Source organism: Odocoileus virginianus, chromosome 14, assembly GCF_023699985.2.
Source record: "Odocoileus virginianus isolate 20LAN1187 ecotype Illinois chromosome 14, Ovbor_1.2, whole genome shotgun sequence".
Taxonomy (NCBI): domain Eukaryota; kingdom Metazoa; phylum Chordata; class Mammalia; order Artiodactyla; family Cervidae; genus Odocoileus; species Odocoileus virginianus.
The window spans coordinates 44,730,250-44,752,195 of NC_069687.1; the positions used below are offsets into that span (position 1 = coordinate 44,730,250).

A 21,946-nucleotide genomic window follows, 5' to 3' on the forward strand; every position below is an offset into this window, starting at 1 on the left:
TCTACCATTTATAATCACATCTTTTTGTTGCACTGTTTCTCCAAAGAGCTAATTTATAAATGCTTATTCTCTAATAATTCTGGCTGACTCATCCAATTTAATTCCTCAAACATTTCCTGAGGGCCCACCATGTGCCAGGCATTCTGTCCAGATTTATAAATATTAAGACGTGACCACTGATTTCAAAATGTTTGAAGTCTGATGGGAAGCAAGAAGAAATCCATAAGTATGAGGACATCTGCTTTGGGTTCTAAAGAACACATAACAGAGTAAGGCTGTCTACTGTGTTGAGAGGTGATGGGGGAAAGATAAATAATATTTCACATTCCCAGAAGCCATCCCAATTATCTCTCAAAGTCTTCCTCCTGAGATCTGCCCTATGTTTAAACAGACCAATAAAAATTTTGGATTCCCGACTAGAATGCCACAGACATCACAACAACCTGGTGGAAAGATCACTGGTCTACAGGTCAGACACCAGCTCCATCACTAGACAGTGTAAGACCTTGAGCAGAGTATTAGTTTGTGCCTCCATTTTCACATCTATAAACTGAAAATCTGTAGAGGGGCTTCACTGGTGGCTCAGTGGCAAAGAATTCAAGTTCCCAGTGCAGGGAGCCCAGGTTTGATACATTGTCAGAGAACTAGATGCCACATGCTGCAACTAAGAGTCAGCATAGCCAAATAAAAAAAGAAACAGACATTTCTGTGTATCCAATGAGAAAATTCCAAATATTGAATGTTTTCTATCTATAAGACACCTGGTCCTAAACAACCTCCCCACCTGTGACACTGAGACAACTTGTACAAAAGTGAACTGTATGGTCCTTAGCAGAAATTCAGCTACAGAAGCAATTGATCTGCAGTGCTGATTGGTGGAGTAAACAGAGCAAGGAACCTGGGCCAGAAGCCCTGACTTGACTCTGCCTCTAACTCGCCGCAGGACTCTGAAGAACTCATTCAAGCTCTCTGGCCCCCGTGTCCTCAATTTGTCATGAGCAGAGTGGCCGACGATCACCCAGATCCAAAAGTATGTAAATAAAATATCCTCTAACGGAGGCCTTTGCACAAACATTAAGAACAATGAACTTACCACAGTGTACAAGGCCCTGCACAAGTGGCGTCTCTGTACTCACTTCACTCCGGCTGTGCCAATATTCTTTCCTCAGTCACACACACACACATACACACACACACACACACACACACACACACCAGGATCTATGCCCTGTGCCCTCACGCACACTCTCTCACATATGTCCCCACCCCCACAGGCACTCACACTCACACCTGCACACACGCCCACTCCCCACTAGGTTTTCTCAGGTTGGCTTTAATGTTGGCTGTTCACCCTCTCAGAGTCAGACCCTCTCTTAGTATTCTCCACTTCAGAACCCAGTTTTGTTTCTTTATGACACAATTTAAAATCATTTCATATGTTTATAAATTTCTTTCTTAGTAGACGCTATGCTCCATAAGGCAAAGATTAAATGTTTATTCACTTTTATGTCTTATCTCCAGCATTTAGCACTGTGTCTGGCACCTCAGAGGTGTTCAATAATTAATATGATTCCAGGCCTTGTCCCCAACAGCTGATTCACTTCTCTATGACCATAGAAAGAGGACAGCAAATTCAAATACAAATGCATATAATAGCATGCATTGCTCTTTTGGAAAATATTAATTCATTGAGTTATGTAGATTTTCCAAATTCTGACACATTCATTGCAAAATATTTTTTAAAATACATTTATTAATATCACTACCATCTAATTGGGAAAGTCCTTAAGTGTTGGGAAGATGTCAAGCTTGTAAGAACAGATACAAGTGTTTCCAAAATTCTAATTTTATGGTTAGCAACAAACATTGTCAGTTGTTTTCTCTAAAGTGACCGGCTTACTTCATTCATATTTGAGAAAGTGTCATTAAATACCAAAGTCTGAATAATCATATTTTGTCTGTCAGAATTCTTTTTTTCTTAATTAATTTTACTGCAATATAGTTGATTTACAACATTGTGTTAGCTTCCTGTTTAGTCGCTCAGTCATATCTGACTCTTTGCGACCCCATGGACTGCAGCACGCCAGACTTCCCTGTCCTTCACTATCTCCCAGGGTTTGCGCACACTCATGTCCATTAAGTCAGTAATGCCATCCAACCAACTCATCCTCTGTCGCTGCTAATGCATAGCAAAAATGAATCAGCATTCTTTCAAATAAAAATAGTATTCCATGAAAGAGAGAGATCAATTAGCAACTCAAACAATTACACTAGTGCTTTTCCTCAAAGCAACCACTGTACTTTAATGTGCAACCAGCATGTTTCAGACATACATTGCACACTTCCCACATCACAGAGAATATTAAGAAGGCATTTACTACAGGGTAAAAATGTGTTAATTTTTTTTTAAATTTGTCTGTTTCTGCTGTCTCATCAAAGACATTCTTCATTGAAACTGATTTTCTCTTCTGAGAGTGTCTGACAATGAAGAATACAGTGACTTTTAGTACAGTCTGGTGCTACTGCATTGATTTGTGCTAAGACACCAGCAGTTTTCCCCATCATTGCCTTTATGACATTAGTGAAAATGTTAACACACAGGTATAGAAACAAGCAACACCTTAGCCCTTATTATGAAAATTAATTTAATCTCACAGACCCCTGAAAAGTTTTCAGGAACACCCAGGAGTCCACCAACAACACTTTGAGAATTACTGGCTTACAACATTGCAAAGGCTCACTCACAACTGGAACAAATTAAACATTTTTCCAAGAGTATGAATAGGTAGCCTTAATTTACAATTTTTTAAATTTATACTTACGGGACTCCCCTGGGGGCACATGAAAAGAAACTCAACATTAGTCATTAGTCATTACAGAAATGCAAGTCAAGACCACAATTAGAAACTTCTTCACACTCACTAGAATAGCAATTGTAAAGAAATAATACTAATAGCAAATATTGACAATAGTTTAGAAACTTGGAATCTTCATACATTGTTAATGCAATATAAAATGATTCAGCCATTTTAAAAAATAGAAGTTCTTCAAGATGCTAAACATAGCTAAAATATGACATAGTCATCCCACCCAGGTTTATGCCCACCCCCAAAATGAAAACATATGTCCATACAAAAACTTGTACATAAATGCTCACAGCAGCATTATTCATAATAGGTAAAAAGTAGAAACAACAAAAAGTATATAAGCTGCTGAATTGGCAAATAAAATATATTTCCATGTGATGGAACATTATTTGACAATAAAAAGGAATAAAAAGCATCATGCTAAGTGAAAGAAGTCAATCACAGAAGACCACATATTGTGCGTTTCCATTTATATGAAATGTTTAAAATAGGCAAGTCTAAGAAGCCAGATATTAGATTAGAGGTTGTCTAGGGCAGGGAAGTCAGGGAAAGGAGGGTAATGCAGAGTGACTGCTAACGGCTATGAGACTTCCTTGGGGAATGATAAGTGTTCTAGAATCAGATTATGGTGATGGTTGCACAACTCAAAACAGCTTAAAAGCCAGTGAATGATGCACTTCAAATGAGTGAACTTGATAGTATATAAATTATATCTCAAAAGCTGTTAAGAATCATCATGAGATATTTCCATGGTGGTCCAGTGCTTAGGAGCCTGCCCTGCCAATGCAGGGGGCATGGGTTCCTCCCTGGTCTGGGAAGATCCCACATGCCACGGGATAACTAAGCCCGTGCCCCACAGCTCCTGAGCCTTCACTGTAGGGCCGGTACTCCACACCAAGAGAAGCCACTGCAAAGAGAAGCTCCTGCACCACAGAGGAGCCCCTGCTCACTGCAACTAGAGAAAGCCCACGCACAGCTAGAAAGCCCTAGCACAGTCAAAAATAAATTAAATAAATATCTTTTAAACATTACCATGTGTTGAGGGAGGGTAAGCATATTCACATAAAAAGAAACAGAACTATCAATGTTTCCTTTAGGAAATTTTCAGTAGCTATAGCCAATTAAAATTTGACTTTTTAAAAAGTCCACATTAAAATTATTCACCAAAGCCAGAAGCAGAGTATCCCACTATTTTACTGAAAATGATTCATCTCTGATGCACCAGTGATAGCTGAGAAAAGGAAACACAGGGGTCTCAGTGGGGTTTCCTTCCAAGGTCATGTGATTTCTGAAAAAGCAAGCTCTGAATTTGAAAGCCTCAGGGTGTTAACGCTGGGGATGGCTGGTTAACAGCAAACACCCTGATCGAACACATTACTATTTATGTAGTATAATAAAGACCACATCCTCAGCTCAGAAAAAAAGCTGATGACATTTCTAATAGAAAGCATACCGAATACTGTTCCTTCAGAGACTGAGAATGATCCTTCTTAGAGATAAGTTGTTCTCCAATATTGGAACAAAATAGCAATGTCTGACTCCCATTTTCCTTTCTTAGCTAAATCCAGAAAGAAGGAAGGGAGGAAAGAAAGGAAGGAGGAAGAAAGGAAGGGAAGGAGGGAGGGAGGAGAAATTCAGATACTTTCACATGTCTAAAGTTGTAAAATCAAACCATCAGGGGAAGCACAATCAGAGGCTGGCCTGGAAAGAACCAGTGCTCCCTAACCCCACCAGCCTCTGTCCCCACCTGCCAGATTCCAGATAGGGGCACAACAAATTACCTCCATAAAGTGGAGAAGGAAAATCCAGGCAGGAGCTTATGAACAAATAAGATTCCCTCCTACATTTCCACGTGTCCTTGGCTGATTCATTCTTGCAAAATCCTAGGCGATGACTAAAAAGACATTTGGCTAGTGACCAATTTTTAGGCAACCAATTTTAAATCTCTGATTAAAGTCTATAAAGAGCTTTCATTTATGCTAGGTAATGGATAGAGAAGATAATGTTGCTGATGATGAAAACTAGAATGCTCAAAACCTCAGCTGAAACATTTGAGGTCTCTTGTATACTATCTTCTGATGGCAACAAGGTCCCATAGTCCCCGCCGGCCATGGATTTACAACCCTCTCCCGGCAGAGGTCCTCGCCGAGGGGGGCACACCCATTGGTGAGGAGTGGTTACTCACCGTTCTCACTTGTGGGGTTTCTTTCCCTAATGCCTAACTTTGAAATTGGAAAGAAAGAAAAGAAAGGAAACCACATCCTTTTTACTGTCAGTATATAAATAAGAGCTAGTCAAGAACTGAAAACAGATTTCACATTGATTGATGTGGGGACACCAGCCACAATGAGGAACTCCTCTACCTTTCTGACAGCCACTCTCTCGATTGTCGTTTTTCTCCTAATTCCTGAAGGTAAGACTGATCCTTGTAATTTCCACTATAATAAATTAAGTAAAATGGAGTAAACTTTTTGGCAATATTAATTAAGTGTTCTAAGAGGAGACATTTTTTCTGCAAGTCTTAACATTCTTCCTTGGATTCTACATTTATCTTTTTTTTAAATTTTTATTCATTCATTTACTTGGTTGCACTGGATCTTGGTTGCGACATGTGGGATCTTAGTTCCCAGACCAGGGATTGAACCCGTGCCGTTGCATTGGGAGCACAGAATCTTAACCACTGGGGCACCTGGGCAGTCCCTCCACAGATATCTTTATTTTAGAAGGAAAAATCCTTCTTTCTTCTTTACAATTCCTTTATTAAAAGATAATGGAACCACCAGTGCTGCCAATTTGTGGCTTGAAAATTGCCCAAAAGGACACTGTAAAAACAAGTAATCAAACAGACATAAAGCTCTTAAATTAGGAAAACAAATAGCACCTTTCAGGAAAGGAATAGTGACACCTCAGCTTTTCTTGCTGCAGAAAATGCATAGATAGTTTTAACAACAAAATCAACTGTACTTCAATAATCCATCAGTCTTAAAAAAAAAAAAAAAACCTGACCTAGATGTACCCCCCAAGTCAAAATGATTCAAATATTCATCATTTTTTCTCTAGGCTAGTATGTCCTTGGGAATACATTAGGACACTGGGAGCTCTTTGGCAGTGCTATAGTGTTTTGTATTAAGTATATTCTTTGATGCACTAAGTAGTAACCAACTAGCCTGATTTTATGTGAGCTGCACAGGCATTAGTTTAAAATGCTGTAAAAGTCATGGGATTCTCTCTAGAAGGGTAATAGGGCATAGCCCTGGGTACAATAGCCCTGAGTAGCTCTAGATATTCCTTAAACTCTTTCTAGGCACTAATAACGACTCTGGGGCTAGGCCGAACTGTGCCAACAAGTGTAGAGCTTGGGTTTTCTCCATGGTCTGGCAGTTTTTGGAGGTAGAAATGGTGGACAAGGGCTGATGCAACCTATCTTACCAAAAATTCCCGAGGAAGATCTCTGGTTTATCTTGCACCTAAAAATAAGGAGAAATTTTAGAAATAATAAGGTTGCAGGACATTAGAAACAGAAGAATGGACAGAGTACTATTAATATAAGCATGGGCTTCCCTTGCAGCTAGGACGCTAAAGAATCTGCCTGCAGTGCAAGAGACCTGGGTTCGCTCCCTGGGTTGGGAAGATCCCTTGGAGGAGGGCATGACAACCCACACCAATATTCTTGCCTGAAGAATCCCCATGGACAGAGGAGCCTGGCAGGCTACAGACCATGGGGTCACAAAGAGTTGGACACGACTGAGCGACTAAGAAGCAGCAAAATATAAGCATGTTCCAACAACTATGTTAGAGCATGTTATTGTTGTTATTTAGTCACTAAGTCATGTATAACTCTTTTGTGAACCCAAGGATTATCGCCCACCAGGCTCCTCTGTCCATGGGATTTCCCAGGCAAGGATATTGGAGTGGGATGCCATTTTCTTCTCCAGGGGATCTTCCCGACCCAGGAACGAATCCATGTCTCCTGCATGCAGGCAGATGGACTGAACCACTGGGGAAGCCCATGTCCTATGAAACACTGAAACCAAGCAGATTAAAAAGAAATCCAATCATATCTTTTCTTCAAAGGAAACAGCAAACGCAAATTACTCTGTTTCCTTCAGTCAGACAGAGTAGTATGGGTCCCCAAATGGAACAGACACAGCAAAGCAAGATTTGATCCTCTAGACAGGTTGTCTCAATCTTTCTACACATTAGAATCCTCTGGAGGCTTTGAAACAATACTGACATCTCAGCCCTGGTCCTATTTGATTTTAATTTATTTTGATTCTAGGTGGGAACCAAGAATTGCTAGTTTTTAAAGCTTTTCACCTGTTCTAATTCCTCTTCCCAAATCCTAGTTTGTGGGAGATAGGGACTTTTTTCTGTGCTCACCAATCACAGGACTCTGCAAAATGAAGTATTGTACTGAGTTTACAATTTCTACAGCTCAGACAGTTCAAAGATGCATCTTTGGAATCCATCTCTTCACGATATCCATCACGAAAACTGAGATGTAGGTGAAGTTCTATTTGTTTCTCTAAGTTCCTCATCCTTTTACTTCTAGAGCCTAGGATTTCCCCTTCCCAACTCCCTTCTGGAAATGAGAGCCCTTCTGGACACCCATTTTCCCTATCCCACTCATCATTTACATCTCATTGTAAATCTGGCAATGAGTTGGCTTTAATAAAAGAGCAACAGGCACTGTGCCCTATTGAGAGAAACATGAGTCCTAGTCAATGGTCAGGAGCAATGCTTGAGAAGAATCCAAGAACATCTGGTGCAGGAACGTGGCGCTGAGAGTATATCAAGAGGGCACAACATCCTTTCAACCAACAGGGATGGTCTGCCTTCTGCTTCCATCTCAGTTTGGTTCAGTTCAGTTCCGTTCAGTCACTCAGTCATGTCCGACTCTTCGCGACCCCATGAACTGCAGCATGCCAGGCCTCCCTGTCCACCACCAACTGCCAGAATCTACCCAAACCCATGTCCATTGAGTTGGTGATACCATCCAACCATCTCATCTTCTGTTGTCACCTTTTCCTCCTGCCCTCAATCTTTCCCAGCATCAGGGTCTTTTCAAATGAGTCAGCTCTTCACATCAGGTGGCCAAAGTACTGGAGTTTCAGCTTCAGCATCAGTCCTTCCAGTGAACACCCAGGATTGATCTCCTTTAGTATGGACTGGTCGGATCTCCCTGCAGTCCAAGGAATTCTCAAGAGTCTTCTCCAACACCACAGTTCAAAAGCATCAATTCTTTGGCACTCAGCTTTCTTTACAGTCCAACTCTTACATCCATACATGACCACTGGAAAAACCATAGCCTTGACTAGACAGACGCTTGTTGACAAAGTAATGTCTCTGCTCTTTAATATGCTGTCTAGGTTGGTCATAACTTTCCTTCCAAGCAGTAAGAGTCTTTTAATTTCATGGCTGCAATCACCATCTGCAGTGATTTTGGGCTTCCATCTCACTCTTCCCTAATAATAAGTCTCTACTCTTGGTCTATCACCAAGGAAATTTGGCTAAGGCAGAATTCTCTCCTTATAGCATTTTCTCACTTCTCTTCATTAGAAAAGGGCTTAAATTAAACCAAGTGGTTCAGTCTGGAGATTGAGGAAGAGTTTCAGGTGCAAAAGATAGTCTCTCAGTTTATGAAGGCTGCTGCTGCTAAGTCACGTCAGTCATGTCCGACTCTGTGCAACCCCACAGATGGCAACCCACCAGGCTCCCATCCCTGGGATTCTCCAGGCAAGAATACTGAATGAGAAGTGTGCAAATTTCAATAAGCAAAAGACTCATGATGACCAAAAAACTCATGGGTAGGGTTACAGCTAAAAGGTGTTAATGCCAGTTTGTAAGCTGTGGTGTTTTGCAAGAGCTCAGAGTGAAAAGGGCGGTTTTCAAGCTTGTAAAAGCAACTCTGCTTCCCCCAGATTAATACTTAGCCAGAAAAGGGGAGGGATGGGCAGACACCAGCAGTTCCTGTAGCACCAGTTACTGGTATAAACTCATGCACAGTTGTCTGAACTTAGCAAGTCCTGAGGGCTGAGGCCAGTGGTTGTGACATATTTCCAGCCTGATAATCCCTGGACCTGCCAATGGCATGGCTTCCGTGGGTGAAAGAGCGAAACCTCTCAGATTCCAACAGGAGTGGGATTTACATTCAGGTATCTGATCTGGGCTTTGCTGGTGGCTCCATGGTAAAGAATCCACCTGCAATGTAGGAGCTGTCGGAGACACGAGTTCGATCCCTGGGTCGAGGATACCCTGGAGGAAGGCATGGCAACCCACTCCAGTATTCTTGCTTGGAGAATCCCGTGGACAAAAGAGCCTGGCAGGCTACAGTCCATAGGGTTGAAAAGAGTCGAACACGACTGAAGAGACTTAGCATGCATGCCCACATCTGAAATTGACATGAAGGGGGTGGAGTATGCTCTCATCCCTCCTTCTCTCTATGTGGGAAAAGCATGTCTAGCCTTGCTGCTGCTGCTAAGTCACTTCAGTCGTATCCGACTCTGTGCAACCCCATAGATAGCAGCTCACCAGGCTCCTCTGTTCCTGGGATTCTCCAGACAAGAATACTGGAGTGGGTTGCCATTTCCTTCTCCAATGCATGTATGCATGCTAACTCACTTCCATCGTGTCTGACTCTGTGCGACCCCATGGACAGCAGCCCACCAGGCTCCTCTGTCCACCGGATTCTCCAGGCAAGAATACTGGAGTGCGTTGTCATTTCCTTCTCCTTGTCTATGCTGCTGCTGCTGCTAAGTCGTTTCAGTCGTGTCCAACTCTGTGCGACCCCATAGACGGCAGCCCACCAGGCTCCTCCGTCCCTGGGATTCTCCAGGCAAGAACACTTAGAAACGTGATTATAAGTAGAGCTCTTTAGGGTGGTCACTGATATGACTTGTCTTTGTCTTTTGAATAGATCTCTGTGAAAAAATTATTGGAGGAAATGAAGTGACTCCTCATTCAAGACCCTACATGGTGCTACTTAAGGGGGAAAATACCTGTGCTGGAGCTTTGATTGCCAAAGACTGGGTATTGACTGCAGCTCACTGTGACCTGTATGTTCTTGGGTTTTAAAAAAAAAAAAATTGTGGAGATAGCCTAACTTGGGGGAATATTAACAAAGAGAGTAAATATCATTAAAGCCACAGGATCTTCACATCATTTACATCTTTGGCAGCTTGCTTTACCCGCAAAAGGGAGTTGAGGCCAGACTCATCCCCAGAGAATCAGACCAGTGAGGAAGCAGCATCCAGAGCACTTTTGGAAGATCTCCTCTGGAGCCACCAGGCTCAAGGGCTGCAAGTCTTGGCTTCTGGTCTTGACCTCATGATGGTGCAGAAGGGAAAAAAACTTCAGTGTCCCCTCAGGGACCTGAGCACCACTGTCAAGTATAGAAGGCTTCTTTTGAAAACCTTCCTGTTTTCTTAAAACTTCTCACACCTTCAGCCATTTCATAACCACGGTCAACCATGGCCTTCAAACCACTTTCAGGGCTGGTCTTTTCTTTGCCCCTAAATCAAGCCTTTAAACTTGGGCTGTCCATTATGATAGCCACTATCATGATGGTTATGTGAGTTATCTATAGTTATATACATTTTCATTCATTAAAATTAAGTCAAATGACAAATTTAGATCCTCAGTCTCACTGGCCACATTTCAAGTCCTCAGTAGCCTACATGGGGCTCCATATTGGACAGTGCGGACTTATAGAATATCTCATCATCAAAGTATACTCTACTGAAAGCGCTGTTCTAAGGTCTAAGTGAGACTGGTATCAGCTGTGTAATGGAAAAACAGCAGTGTGAATATATTGTTGGTGTAGTCTGTGCTAAGTTATGAATGATAATGGCCTTCATCATTAATACATCAGAGAGTATCTTGATTTTATTAATCAAAATGAATCTTCAGCATGGAGTAAGAAAAAGAAGATCTGAAAGGGCCCCCCTTTAGACCACCTTTCCCTCAAATACACACACTCAGTGCCATGCACATAGGGTCTTCCATTAAGCAATCTATTTCTGAAAGTTTGCCCATTTAAGATAAGTTTGTTGTCCTCTTACAAAGATTTCTTCAGTGCATTAGTTCTACAACTATCGAGTGTCTTTTGCTTTTGTTGTTAGACCACTGAGATTTCTGTTTTCCAGTTATCTGCAGCCGGATTCTCTATTACAACTAAAGGAAGGTTGAGGGGACAGCAGTATAACTCCACCAAAGATCCCAAGACTTAGCTTAGCTACCATGGAATTCTCTGTTTTTAATATTTGCTACATATTTAATTTTTGGCTGTGCTGGGTCTCCGTTGCTGCGAGCAGACTTTCTCTAGTTGCGGCAAGCAGGAGCTGCTCTCTAGCTGCCGTGTGTGGGCTTCTCCCTGCAATGGCTTCTCTTGCTGTGGAGCACAGGCTCTAGGGCCCAAGGACTTCCGTAGTCATGGTGCGCTGGCCTAGCTGCCCCACGGCATGTGGAATCCTCCCAGACCAGGGGTGCAATCCGCGTGCACTGCACTGGCAGGCGGGCTCCAACCACTGGACCAGCGAGGAAGTCCCCCATGGAATTCTCTTATCATTTGATTTTCAATGAACCTAGTTTAGCTTGTTATAAATAAGCTGCAGGCCAGCATGATGATAATGATAATGATAAATTCATAAACAATTCACTTTTATTCTTTAAAGTACACATTTTTTTTCTGAGTCACAAAGAGGCATTTCCACAGCAAGCACATTTATAGATGGGACAGTGAAACTGATCAGCCCATAATATGCTTAGTTCCTGATTTAAAGAGTAAACCAAATTAACAGTATTGTGTCTGTTTTCAGGAACCGGAAAACCCAGATCATTCTTGGGGCTCACTCAATAACCAAGAAAGAGCCTGAAAAACAGACCAGGTTCATTAAGAAAGAGTTTCCCTATCCGTGCTATGACCAGGACACACGTGAAGGCGATCTTAAGCTTCTAAAGGTACAAACCTTTGATTATACTTTTGACTGATTCAAAAGTCATAGAAGCTCCTACAGTCTGGCTTCTGATGTAGAAATCTTTCTCAGTGGCCTGATAACTGTATAAGGGGGTCCCTGGCAGTTGGGCTAGAACTTAAATTTAAAAAGTGACATTTTTATTATCTTGTTCTGTTAACTCTCTTTGCTTGCCTTCCAACAGCTGGACAAAAAAGCAACACTTAATAAAAACGTGGCTATCCTTCAGCTCCCAAAAGTAGGCAGTGATGTGAAACCAGGAACTGCGTGTCGAGTTGCAGGGTGGGGAAAGTTTCACAATAATTCCCCTCTGTCCGATATTTTGAGAGAAGTCAATGTCACTATCATAGACAGAAAAATCTGCAATGATCAGTCACACTATAATTATAAACCTGTGATTGGACTGAATATGATTTGTGCTGGAAGCCTCCAAGGTGGAAAAGACTCCTGCGAGGTAAGTAAAACAAGATCCCAAACTTGAGCTGTTGGGTTAAGTCATACAGATATAGTGGACGTAATGTCATGATTTGCATTGGCTTTTACAGGGTCCTAGTGCTTTTTAAAAGAAGTCTGATAAAACTCCAGTCAAATAAATTAATGTTCTCAGCTCAGATGAGTTGTTCATCAAAAATAACATGTTCACTGCTAGTGTCTGGGTTGAACTACTGCATATTCTTGATTTTATATCAAAAACCACTAAGAAGCAATTTTTTCTCATTTTTCATATTAACATATATAGATCTAAACTGAAAAAAGATATGTTAACACTCAGGACAGCTGAAGTCAGGGTTCATCTAGGGCCTTCAGTACCTTTGCCCATCTGAGCACTCCCTAATAATCCCTCTGCCATTTAGCCAGGTAAGTCTGAAATACCTGCATTTCCAAGACTGACTGAAGATCTTGGAGTAAACTGCATAGCCTCCTAGAGCCAAGCTCGACCTTTGGAAACAACTTCCAAGCACTCCATACCAGAGAGCATGCAAGCCTCCCTCTCAGCGTGCCCTGAGAAGGGCTGGGACAGGTCCCTGCTTAAAGATAGGAGCAGAAGAACACTTGACTCCGGTTTCAGCACTGAGCACTGGTCTGTCCCTTCTCACCTCACCGGGGTGGAACTGTGCTCTCAGAACCTTTCATTTGCAGAACTCCATGTACAAGCCTCAGTGACTCTCCATCCAGCAATACCCGTCATACCTAAAGCCATAGCAGGAAAACAGCCAACTGGGTCTCTAGACTTTAAATATCTTTAAATGTGCTGATCTAGAGTTCCTTGGGGCTTCCTTTGTGGCTCAGCTGGTGTAGAATCCGCCTGCAATGCGGGAGACCTGAGTTTGATCCCCGGGTTGGGAAACTCCCCTGGAGAAGGGAAAGGCTACCCACTCCAGTATTCTGACCTAGAGAATTCCATAGACTGTATAGTCCATGGGGTCGCAAAGAGTTCCTTGAGAGAATGCAAGGTCACATACTGGGTACTGCAGTCACAAGAATAAAGCATGACTTACAGCTGACTGAAGCCTCCCACCTGGTGGAACCAGGCAGCTCTGAAGTGTAATCACTGACTTCCAGGAGCATCCATCTAGCATCAGATGCTCAAGAGACTTGGGAGGAAGAGCAAAGAATAGTGCAAATTCCACAAGAAGAGTACTTTTCGTCTATTTTGTTCACTGATCTTGTCCTAGTGTCTAGAAGACTACATGGCACCTGGTAGGTGCTCCATGAATATTGACTAAATGAACAATGTTTGCTAGAGAAGAATGGCGTTTGTGAGAGTTTGAAGGAACTGACCTCCAAGGTCTAATTTTAATGTTCACTGAGCCTATGATAAGGTGATAGACCCAAGCTTTATCATGTAATTTTCTCTTCAATGGTTACTGCATTGATGAAGTTTGAGTCTCATTTGATTTGAGTCTTTCACATTCCATATGCTCTTAAGAGATATTATTGTATAACTTATTTCATTAAATGTTTCTTTCTCATTTAAAAAAGAGATTCAAGGGAGCAATTTCTGTTTGAGAAGATGAAGAACAAGTTGCTTTGGTTTTGTTCCTTTGAGAAAACAATTAACTCCCAGAAGAACTAGAAAACATAGCTTTTATTCTTCGCCTCAATGGCCCATCTGCATTTAACTATTTTATGCCTTGAGTTACTCAGCATTTTGAGAAAATGACAAAAAAGGAGTTTCTAAAGCAGAGAGTCTGTCTCAAAATCACTGGGTTCCACAAATTAATAATTCAAGTTTCATTTCAATTTTCACTGCTTTGTAAACAAATAGAGAAAAAAATTGACTATATCATTGAATATTCCTCAACATTTTGGTTTTTCAAGCATTCATCATCAAGTGAGTCCAGGTTGGTCTTAACTTCACATTAAATGCTTCACACTGAATGGCATTTCTTCCAGGCTGCTAGTGGTCATATTTGATGCTGATCCCCACCATTCCTCTTGTTTTCCCCAAGGGAGATTCTGGAAGCCCTCTGATATGTGAAGGCACTTTCAGAGGCATCACTGCCTTCGGCATGCAGGGGAAATGCGGAGACCCTCGAGGGCCCGGCGTCTATATCCTTCTCTCAAAGAAACACCTCAACTGGATAGTTAAGACTATGAAGCAAGCGGTTTAGATACTTGTACTTCATTTGCTGTCACTTTAAAAAAAATGTTATTGAAGTATAGTTGATTTACAATGTTGTATTAGTTTCAGGTGTACAGCAAAGGGAATCAGAGTTACACATATATCCACTCTTTTTTTAAGATTCTTTTCCTATATAGGCCATTACAGGGTATTAAATAAGAGTTCCCTGTGCTACATAGCAAGTTCTTATTAGTTACCTATTTTAAATAAATTGATAGTAGTGTGTATATGTCAGTACCAATCTCTCAATATATCACTCCCCCCATCCCTGATAACCTTAAGTTTGTTTTCTACATCTGTGACTGTACTTTTGTTTCATCGATAAGTTCATTTTACCCTTTTTTTTCAATTCCACATACAAGTGATATCATATGATATTTGACCTTCTGTGTCTGACTTACTTCACTCAGTATGACAATCTCTAGGTCCATCCATATTGCTGCAAATGACATTACTTTGCTCTTTTTCATGGCTGAGTAATATTCCATTGTGTATATGTACCACATCTTTATTATCCATTCCTCCGATTGACATTTAGGTTGCTTCCATGTCCTGGTCATTTTTAAGTGGTGTTGCAGTGAACATTGGGATGCATCTATCTTTTTGAATTACGGTTTTCTTCAGATATATACCCAGTGCTGTCATTTCTTAATTTCATCATAAATAAAATCAACTTCTATCACTGCACTTGTCTCCTATAACTTATAGCAGGCAGATATCCACCACCAAAGTGGAACAGAGTAATATAGAGACCTTGTGGATAATGCAAGGGACAGATCAAGGGACCAGGGTCACCTGTGTCATCCATGTGATAAGTGACATGCAAATTTGACTTGAATTATTCACTTAACTGATTAAATGGGCCAGGCCTAGCAGGAGGAACACTAAGGTCAGTCTGCCTAGTAACAAGTACAGTCAAGGGCCCAGCAATTCTGCAAGAAACAGAAGCAGCCAGTCTGAAGCATTTGGATTAAAAGGAAATATTTTCCCTTCACAGGCCACTGTTCCACATCAACACCTGCTACTCAGATTTATATACAAGAATCTGAGTCCATTGGGAGAAGCAGAAACAGGAAATGCCTTAGAGTATTTTTCAAAGCAGGCAAGAAATGGAAATTAAAATTCTAGGGGATATTAACAAGGCACTTAGCTAGAGAAAGTCAACCTCCTTTCTCGGTAGTGCGAATTTAAGCCTTGGGTTACTAGGTGATTTCTTGGTTCTCCTTGTCCTTGAGCCTGGGTAGGTACAATCAACATGGTTACGGTGGCTGCCATCTCATACTAGGGAGTGAGTTTTGAATCATGGTCTGAAAGTTTCCTATGGGAGAAAAACCAAGATGTTCATTCAGCATGCTGAACATAGTGGATAGTCATCAGTCCAGTAGCCGCATCAAGATGAGATTATATGAACAGATTCCTTCGATTTCCATCAGTTCATTTTGGACTATAAATCTTATGTGTGTATATGTATGTATATAAAGATATACATATATACACATGGTATGTCCAAACTAAGAACACACAGCAACACTAAGAGACAGCTTCTTAAAACAAACAAAGGGATATAGCTTATAGACTGACCAAAATACTGGTCCACTGGTTTTCAACCATGGCAGCCCATTAGACTTACCAGGCTCTTTAAAATTCCCAATGTCTATGCCTCACTTTTAGAAATTTTTATTTAATTTGATGAGAACCAGGACAGAGTGTTCTTTTTATAAGTTTCCCCAATGATTTTAATATGCAGCTGGTGATAAGAACCCTTATATTAGAAAGTGACATCTCATGCTGATATCTAAAAGAGATAAGAGAGTCACTAGGATATTTTAGATGCCTGCTATAATCCATAATTAGGATTTTAATAGCAATAAGAAGATGAAATATTCTCTACTGGCAACATTTATTACAGATTTTGAAGTTCACTTAAAAATAGTTGTGTGAAACTCTTGTTCATTGCTGGTGGAAATGTAAATTGGTAGAGTTTCTTAGGAAAAGTGATAGTGTCTATTAAAACTGAAGACACACATATGCTATGACTTAACAATTCTTACTCTCGGGTATAGACCAAACAGAAATGAGGGCTTTTCCCCACCAAATATGTGTTTGAGAATGTCCATAGAAACTTTATTATTGAAAGTTAAAATTAAAAATAAATGTCCATCTATAATAAAACAGAAAAACAATTGTTGTATATACAATGGGATATTACACAGCAATTAAAAAGACCAAACTACAGTTACATGCAGCAACAGTAACTACTTCTACAAGTTTAATGTTGAGTAAAAGAAACCAGACTTCACATAAAAGAATACTTACTGTATTATTGCATTTATCTGAAGATTGGCAGAAGGCAAAATTAATTCATGGTGACCAAGGTCGGAATAATGGAGGGGTGTTGATTAAGTGACACAAAGAATCTTCTGGTGTAAAAGAAATGTTCACATCTTGATCTAGATGATTTACTCATAGATCTTGATCTTAATCTATTCATAAATTAAATACGTTAAGCTATACACTTAAGATTTATATGCTTTATGTGAATTATTACTCAATAAAAATTTTATACTACACAATTTTTGTAGCTAAGTCTTCTGTTTTGTGTATTGACTGAGTTCATTTTTTTCTTTACTGAAACCATATTCCAGATGTCCATAAAACTAACAGCAGTAAAAGATATATTGCTGTTTTTCTTAAATGAGAACCTTGTTCACATACCAGTATTAATTGAGAGAAGCAATCTTTGGTCCTTTGGTCATGTCATAGTCTCATGAGATTTTTAAGAAAAATGTAACCATATCAGAATGGCGGAGGACACTGCAAATGGTCTCACCATTTTGCTCCTTTCCCTGCTAAACTTTTTCTATAGTTTATACTTGGCTAAATAAGATCAAATGACAGCCATTATCTTAAAAAAGAGTGTGCATTACAGGGATGTATCTTATTTGCACTTTTGGTGACCTAAAATTTTGTAAGGTAAAAATTACTAGCACTACCAAGCATATTTTCTGAGTTTAAAAACAGGGGAAAAGAACAGAATACATTGTTAATTTGTCAGGAGAGTCCTAACACTCCTTGTATTTATTATTCCACTTTTCAATTATCAAGGCATTTATTTGGTATTATTTTTTTGAAGAGAGATATTAAAGGAGTATGTGTGTATTGGTAAAAGCCATTTATGACAAAGTAAAGAAATTAATCAATGTATATTAGTTGACACATGCAAAACATTCCAGAGGGCACTAAAAAAATATAACATATGCCCCCTCAACCCCTCAATATAATTTTGTGAAAGAAATAAGCATGCTAAAGTTTAAATAAACAAAGATTCCCATACTAATAGAAGATTTTTTAAAATAACTAGAATAGTTATATTAACACAAAGTAGGTGACACAGGCTGATACCAAGAGTTCAAAGCCAGGTAACATTATTTCAAAACAGAGGACAGGACTTATGGGAAGGTACAGAGCAAAGAATTGAGGAGCAGGAATTCCAGATTAGAAGATGAGAGCTCCAACAAAGGCATAAGGCAGGAAATCACAGAACAGCCCAGCGATAACACAGGAGGTGAGTGAGGATTAATGTTAAAAAGAACAGTGACCTTATGGAGCTTGAAGAAACCTTAGCAGTTATCAAATCCAAAGCCCTATTTGCAAATGTTGTGGCATACCCAAGGTCACTCAGTAAGTTTACGACAGAGCCTAGTTAAGTATAGGTCCCCTAACTTCAGATTCTGGGCTCAGGACTCCGAGGTTGAGGTCAAAGGGGGTTAGATAATGGGGAGTCACTGAGAGTTTATGAGCAGGGGGCTGGGGAGGATCAGCATACTGCTTTTAGAAATTAAACCTAATAGTAATGTGGAAACCCATTAAGAATAAAGACAGAAAACCAGACAGAAGGCTGCTGCTGCTGCTAAGTCGCTTTAGTCGTGTCCGACTCTGTGCGACCCCACAGACGGCAGCCCACCAGGCTCCCCCATCCCTGGGATTCTCCAGGCAAGAACACTGGAGTGGATTGCCATTTCCTTCTCCAATGCATGAAAGTGAAAAGTGAAAGTGAAGCCGCTCAGTCGTGTCCAACTCCTAGCGACCCCATGGACTGCAGATATCAGGCTCCTCCATCCATGGGATTCTCCAGGCAAGAGTACTGGAGTGGGTTGCCATTGCTTTCTCCAGGTAGAAGGCAATTGCCACAAATTTGTCATCAGGTGTGTAGGACATTACTAGGGTGAAACAAAAGATAGAGAACAAGGGGTAAACTGAATAACCAGGAGGCTCCCTGAGTGATGAGATGACCAGGGTAAGATGAGATCATTAAGACAGAAAAGGGAGTTCCAAGTAAGTCTTTGTCTGAGAGGAAATGATCCATATGCTTAATCAATATTAAAGTTAGTCACTCAGTCATGTCCGACTCTTTGTGACCCCACGGACTATAGCCCACCAGGCTTCTCTGTCCATGGGATTCTCCAGGCAAGAATACTGGAGTGAGTTGCCATTTCCTTCTCCAGGAGATCTTCCCACCTCAGGTAGCGAACCCAGGTCTCCCACACTGCAGGCAGACTCTCTATTGACTGAGCCACCAGGGAAGTCCTATGCTTAACACAGAGGAGCACTTTAATCAATATTTAAACAAGTAAGTTGTGCTTATTCAAGTGAATAAGTTGTGTTTTTAATGTACTGAGTTTGAGCTAAAGACAGAAAAGGATCTTAATGAAGAAATAACCAAGGGACTTCCCTGGTGGTCCAGTGGTTACGACTTTAAGTTTCCACTGCAGGGGCATGGGTTTGATCCCTGGTCAGGGAACTAAGACCCGTGCATGCCGTACCACATAGCCAAAATAGAAATATATATATATAATACATATAATATACTATATATATATATATATATTCAGAGACCCAAGGATAAGGCTGGAGCTTGGGAGAAAAGTGAAGTGGGAAAGACGAGCTTAGAAATAGTTGCGGTAGATATTCTTGTGACTATAGCAGTGAAAATGCATCTCTAACAAGGAGGAGACAGAGAGAGAAGAAGAAAAGGGGAGGAGGAGAAAAGCAGAAAGAGAAGCAGAGAATGAGAGACAATGTCTGGAAGTTGTGGTGGGAAGAAACAGAGCCAGTAAAGTAACCTGAGAAAAGGTCAGGGAACAGGCATTCACCTCAGGAAAAGTACCATCTTGTTTGAGCCTCATGATAATGCCATGGAGAAGGCAAGGCCAGTATCATTATTCTCATGTCAAAATGAGGAAGCTGAAGCTGGGAGGGGCTGAGTGACTAGCAGCAATTCCATATGCAGGCTGTGCCATCCGCTGCAGCAGAAAAGACGCGGGTCTGGTCTGGACTCAAAGCCAGGTGTAGCACTCGGCCTCGGTGGTCTGTGGGAAGGTAGACAAGACAGCTCATGTTCCACGTGTCAAGGGCTGTTGCCTAGGACTGGGAAGCAACCTAAGCTGGGGACCATGAATCCCATCCCAGGATAAAGGGCTTCTCCAAACACCTGCCACATTCAGGGCTGGTGCTCCCACTGTACCTTTGCCAAGAAAACACAGTCAGCGTGGGCTCTGGGGGACACCCTGAAGTGGTCAAGGTTCTGCTTCACCATTCCCCTTCAGGGTGTTTTCCCCTTGTATTAGATCCCCAGGGCTGCTGTAATAAATTACCACAAGCTACATGGCTTAAGACAACAGAATTATATTCTCTCACAGGCCAGAAGTCCCAAATCAAGGGGTTGGCAGGGCTGGCTTCCTCTGGAGACTCCATTCCCTGCCTCTTCTAGTTCTGGCAGCTGTTGACCATCCCAGAATGGTGGCCACATCACTCCAGTCTCTGCTTCCATGGTCAAGTTGCCTCCACATCTGTGTGTCTGTTCTCCTCTGTGTGCCTCTTATAAGACACTTTCTGTTACATTTAGTGCCCATTTGGACAATCCAGAATGATCTAATCTCAAAATCCTCAACTTAATTACACCTGCAAAGACCCTTTCACCAAATAAAGTCACATTCCCAGGTTCCAGGGACTTTGACTTGGATAGCTCTGAGAGGACCAGCTTTTAGTTCCCCACAACCTCATGCCTTCTACCATTATTAGTTCTATATTCTCTATTCCACCAACACCCAGGAATTCCCATGGCCATGTTCCTACCACACACCCCATTCCTCCTCTTATCTTCCCCTGAAAGTAATCCCTTGAGAATCTTGGTTTCAAGAAGCTAATCAAATAAACTCATGCCGCTTAAGGGAAAAGGACACAAAAATCTATCCAACAAAGTAAACATGAGCCTTTTGTGTGAAATTCTGAGGACAATACCCCTCTTTCTGTTATCCAACTGGCCATTTCTCAAAGAACATTCTATGGGACAATAGTTTTATATGAGGTTGTTAGGTATTTAGAGATGAAAAGAGTCTTTAATGATCATGTTAATTTGGAAGCTCCAAGTTAGGGAAATTAAACAGGATTCCTTATTTCAAAACTGCCATATGCATTATAGGGCTTCCCTAGTGGCTCAGTAGGTAAAGAATCTATCTGTAATGCAAGAGACCCAGGTTTGATCCCTGGGTCAGGAAGATCCCCTGGAGGAAGAACTGGCAAAACACTCCAGTATTCTTGCCTGGAGAATTTCATAGACAGAGGAGCCTGGTGAGTTACAGTTCATGGGGTCACAAAGAATTGGACACAACTGAGAGACTAACACTTTCATATGCATTATTAATATTTGGGAGAAGAGCTTATAATAGGCAGCATTTCTGAAACTTACTTGGTCCTTTTGACTTGAGCATCTTAAAGGACTAATGTTCCTCAGAAAATATTTTGCAAAACCTATCCTAATCCAACAATGACTTTCATGATCAAAACTTTACACTGAAATAGACAAAGCTGACTCCATGAAAGAAAGCTGGGCCTAGGACAAAGGAGGAAAGACGGAGGGGGATATGTTTCTGACTGGGTAGGTATTCGGGGGCACAAATAAAATCAAATGAGATGAGTGGTCACCCCCTCATAGAGCAGTACAGCTTACAACTCAATTGAAGCTGGAATTTTAGAAATAATCTTGTTCTCTGACACAAGATTCTCAACAGCAAAGAGTGTAGCTACACTATTTCACTCCTAAAGGAGACATTTCTTAGATACTTAGAGCTTTTTCCACCTACACGTAGAACTCCCAGTGCTCTCCTTCATGCATACACAGATACACACAATATGCACAGAGAAATGCCCCCAAGGACACATGGGATTGGCCCTAGGCATGTTGGTGCATAAAAAATGTTTAAATTCATTGATATAATGCCATCCTTTTAATTTAGAGTTGAAGAAAAACTTTAAGAATATCAAACACTTTGTTCAAGGTCACACAGCTGGTTAATGACAGAGCCGGAACTAGAATCCAGTTCAAAGCTTTAACTGTTTACCATGCTCCAAACCCAGCATAAAGAAGAGTTTCTTTTTCTATTAAAGGCCAGTATCCATTATTATGCTGGGAAAGATTGAAG

At 41.0% G+C, this 21,946-nt stretch overlaps 2 protein-coding genes across 3 annotated transcripts in view; one reads left to right on the top strand and one right to left on the bottom strand.

Annotated features, from left to right (window-relative positions):
• The first annotated feature begins 5,114 nt into the window (after nt 1-5,114).
• Nucleotides 5,115-17,038, top strand: LOC110139362 (granzyme A). The gene is made up of 5 exons (XM_020897126.2): nt 5,115-5,280; nt 9,784-9,922; nt 11,684-11,825; nt 12,024-12,293; nt 14,293-17,038. The coding sequence occupies exons 1-5, from the start codon at nt 5,214-5,216 to the stop codon at nt 14,452-14,454; spliced, it is 780 nt and encodes a 259-aa protein (XP_020752785.1). The 5' UTR covers nt 5,115-5,213; the 3' UTR covers nt 14,455-17,038.
• CDC20B (cell division cycle 20B) overlaps nt 16,767-21,946 on the bottom strand; it is a 62,494-nt gene continuing 57,314 nt past the window's right edge. For both annotated transcript variants that reach the window (XM_070476678.1, XM_070476677.1), the window contains 2 exons: nt 19,619-19,834; nt 16,767-16,948 (listed from right to left, as the gene is read on the bottom strand). In XM_070476678.1, coding sequence (XP_070332779.1) covers nt 19,734-19,834 — 101 coding nt within the window. In that variant the 3' untranslated portion in view covers nt 16,767-16,948; nt 19,619-19,733. The remainder of the gene's footprint in view (nt 16,949-19,618; nt 19,835-21,946) is intronic.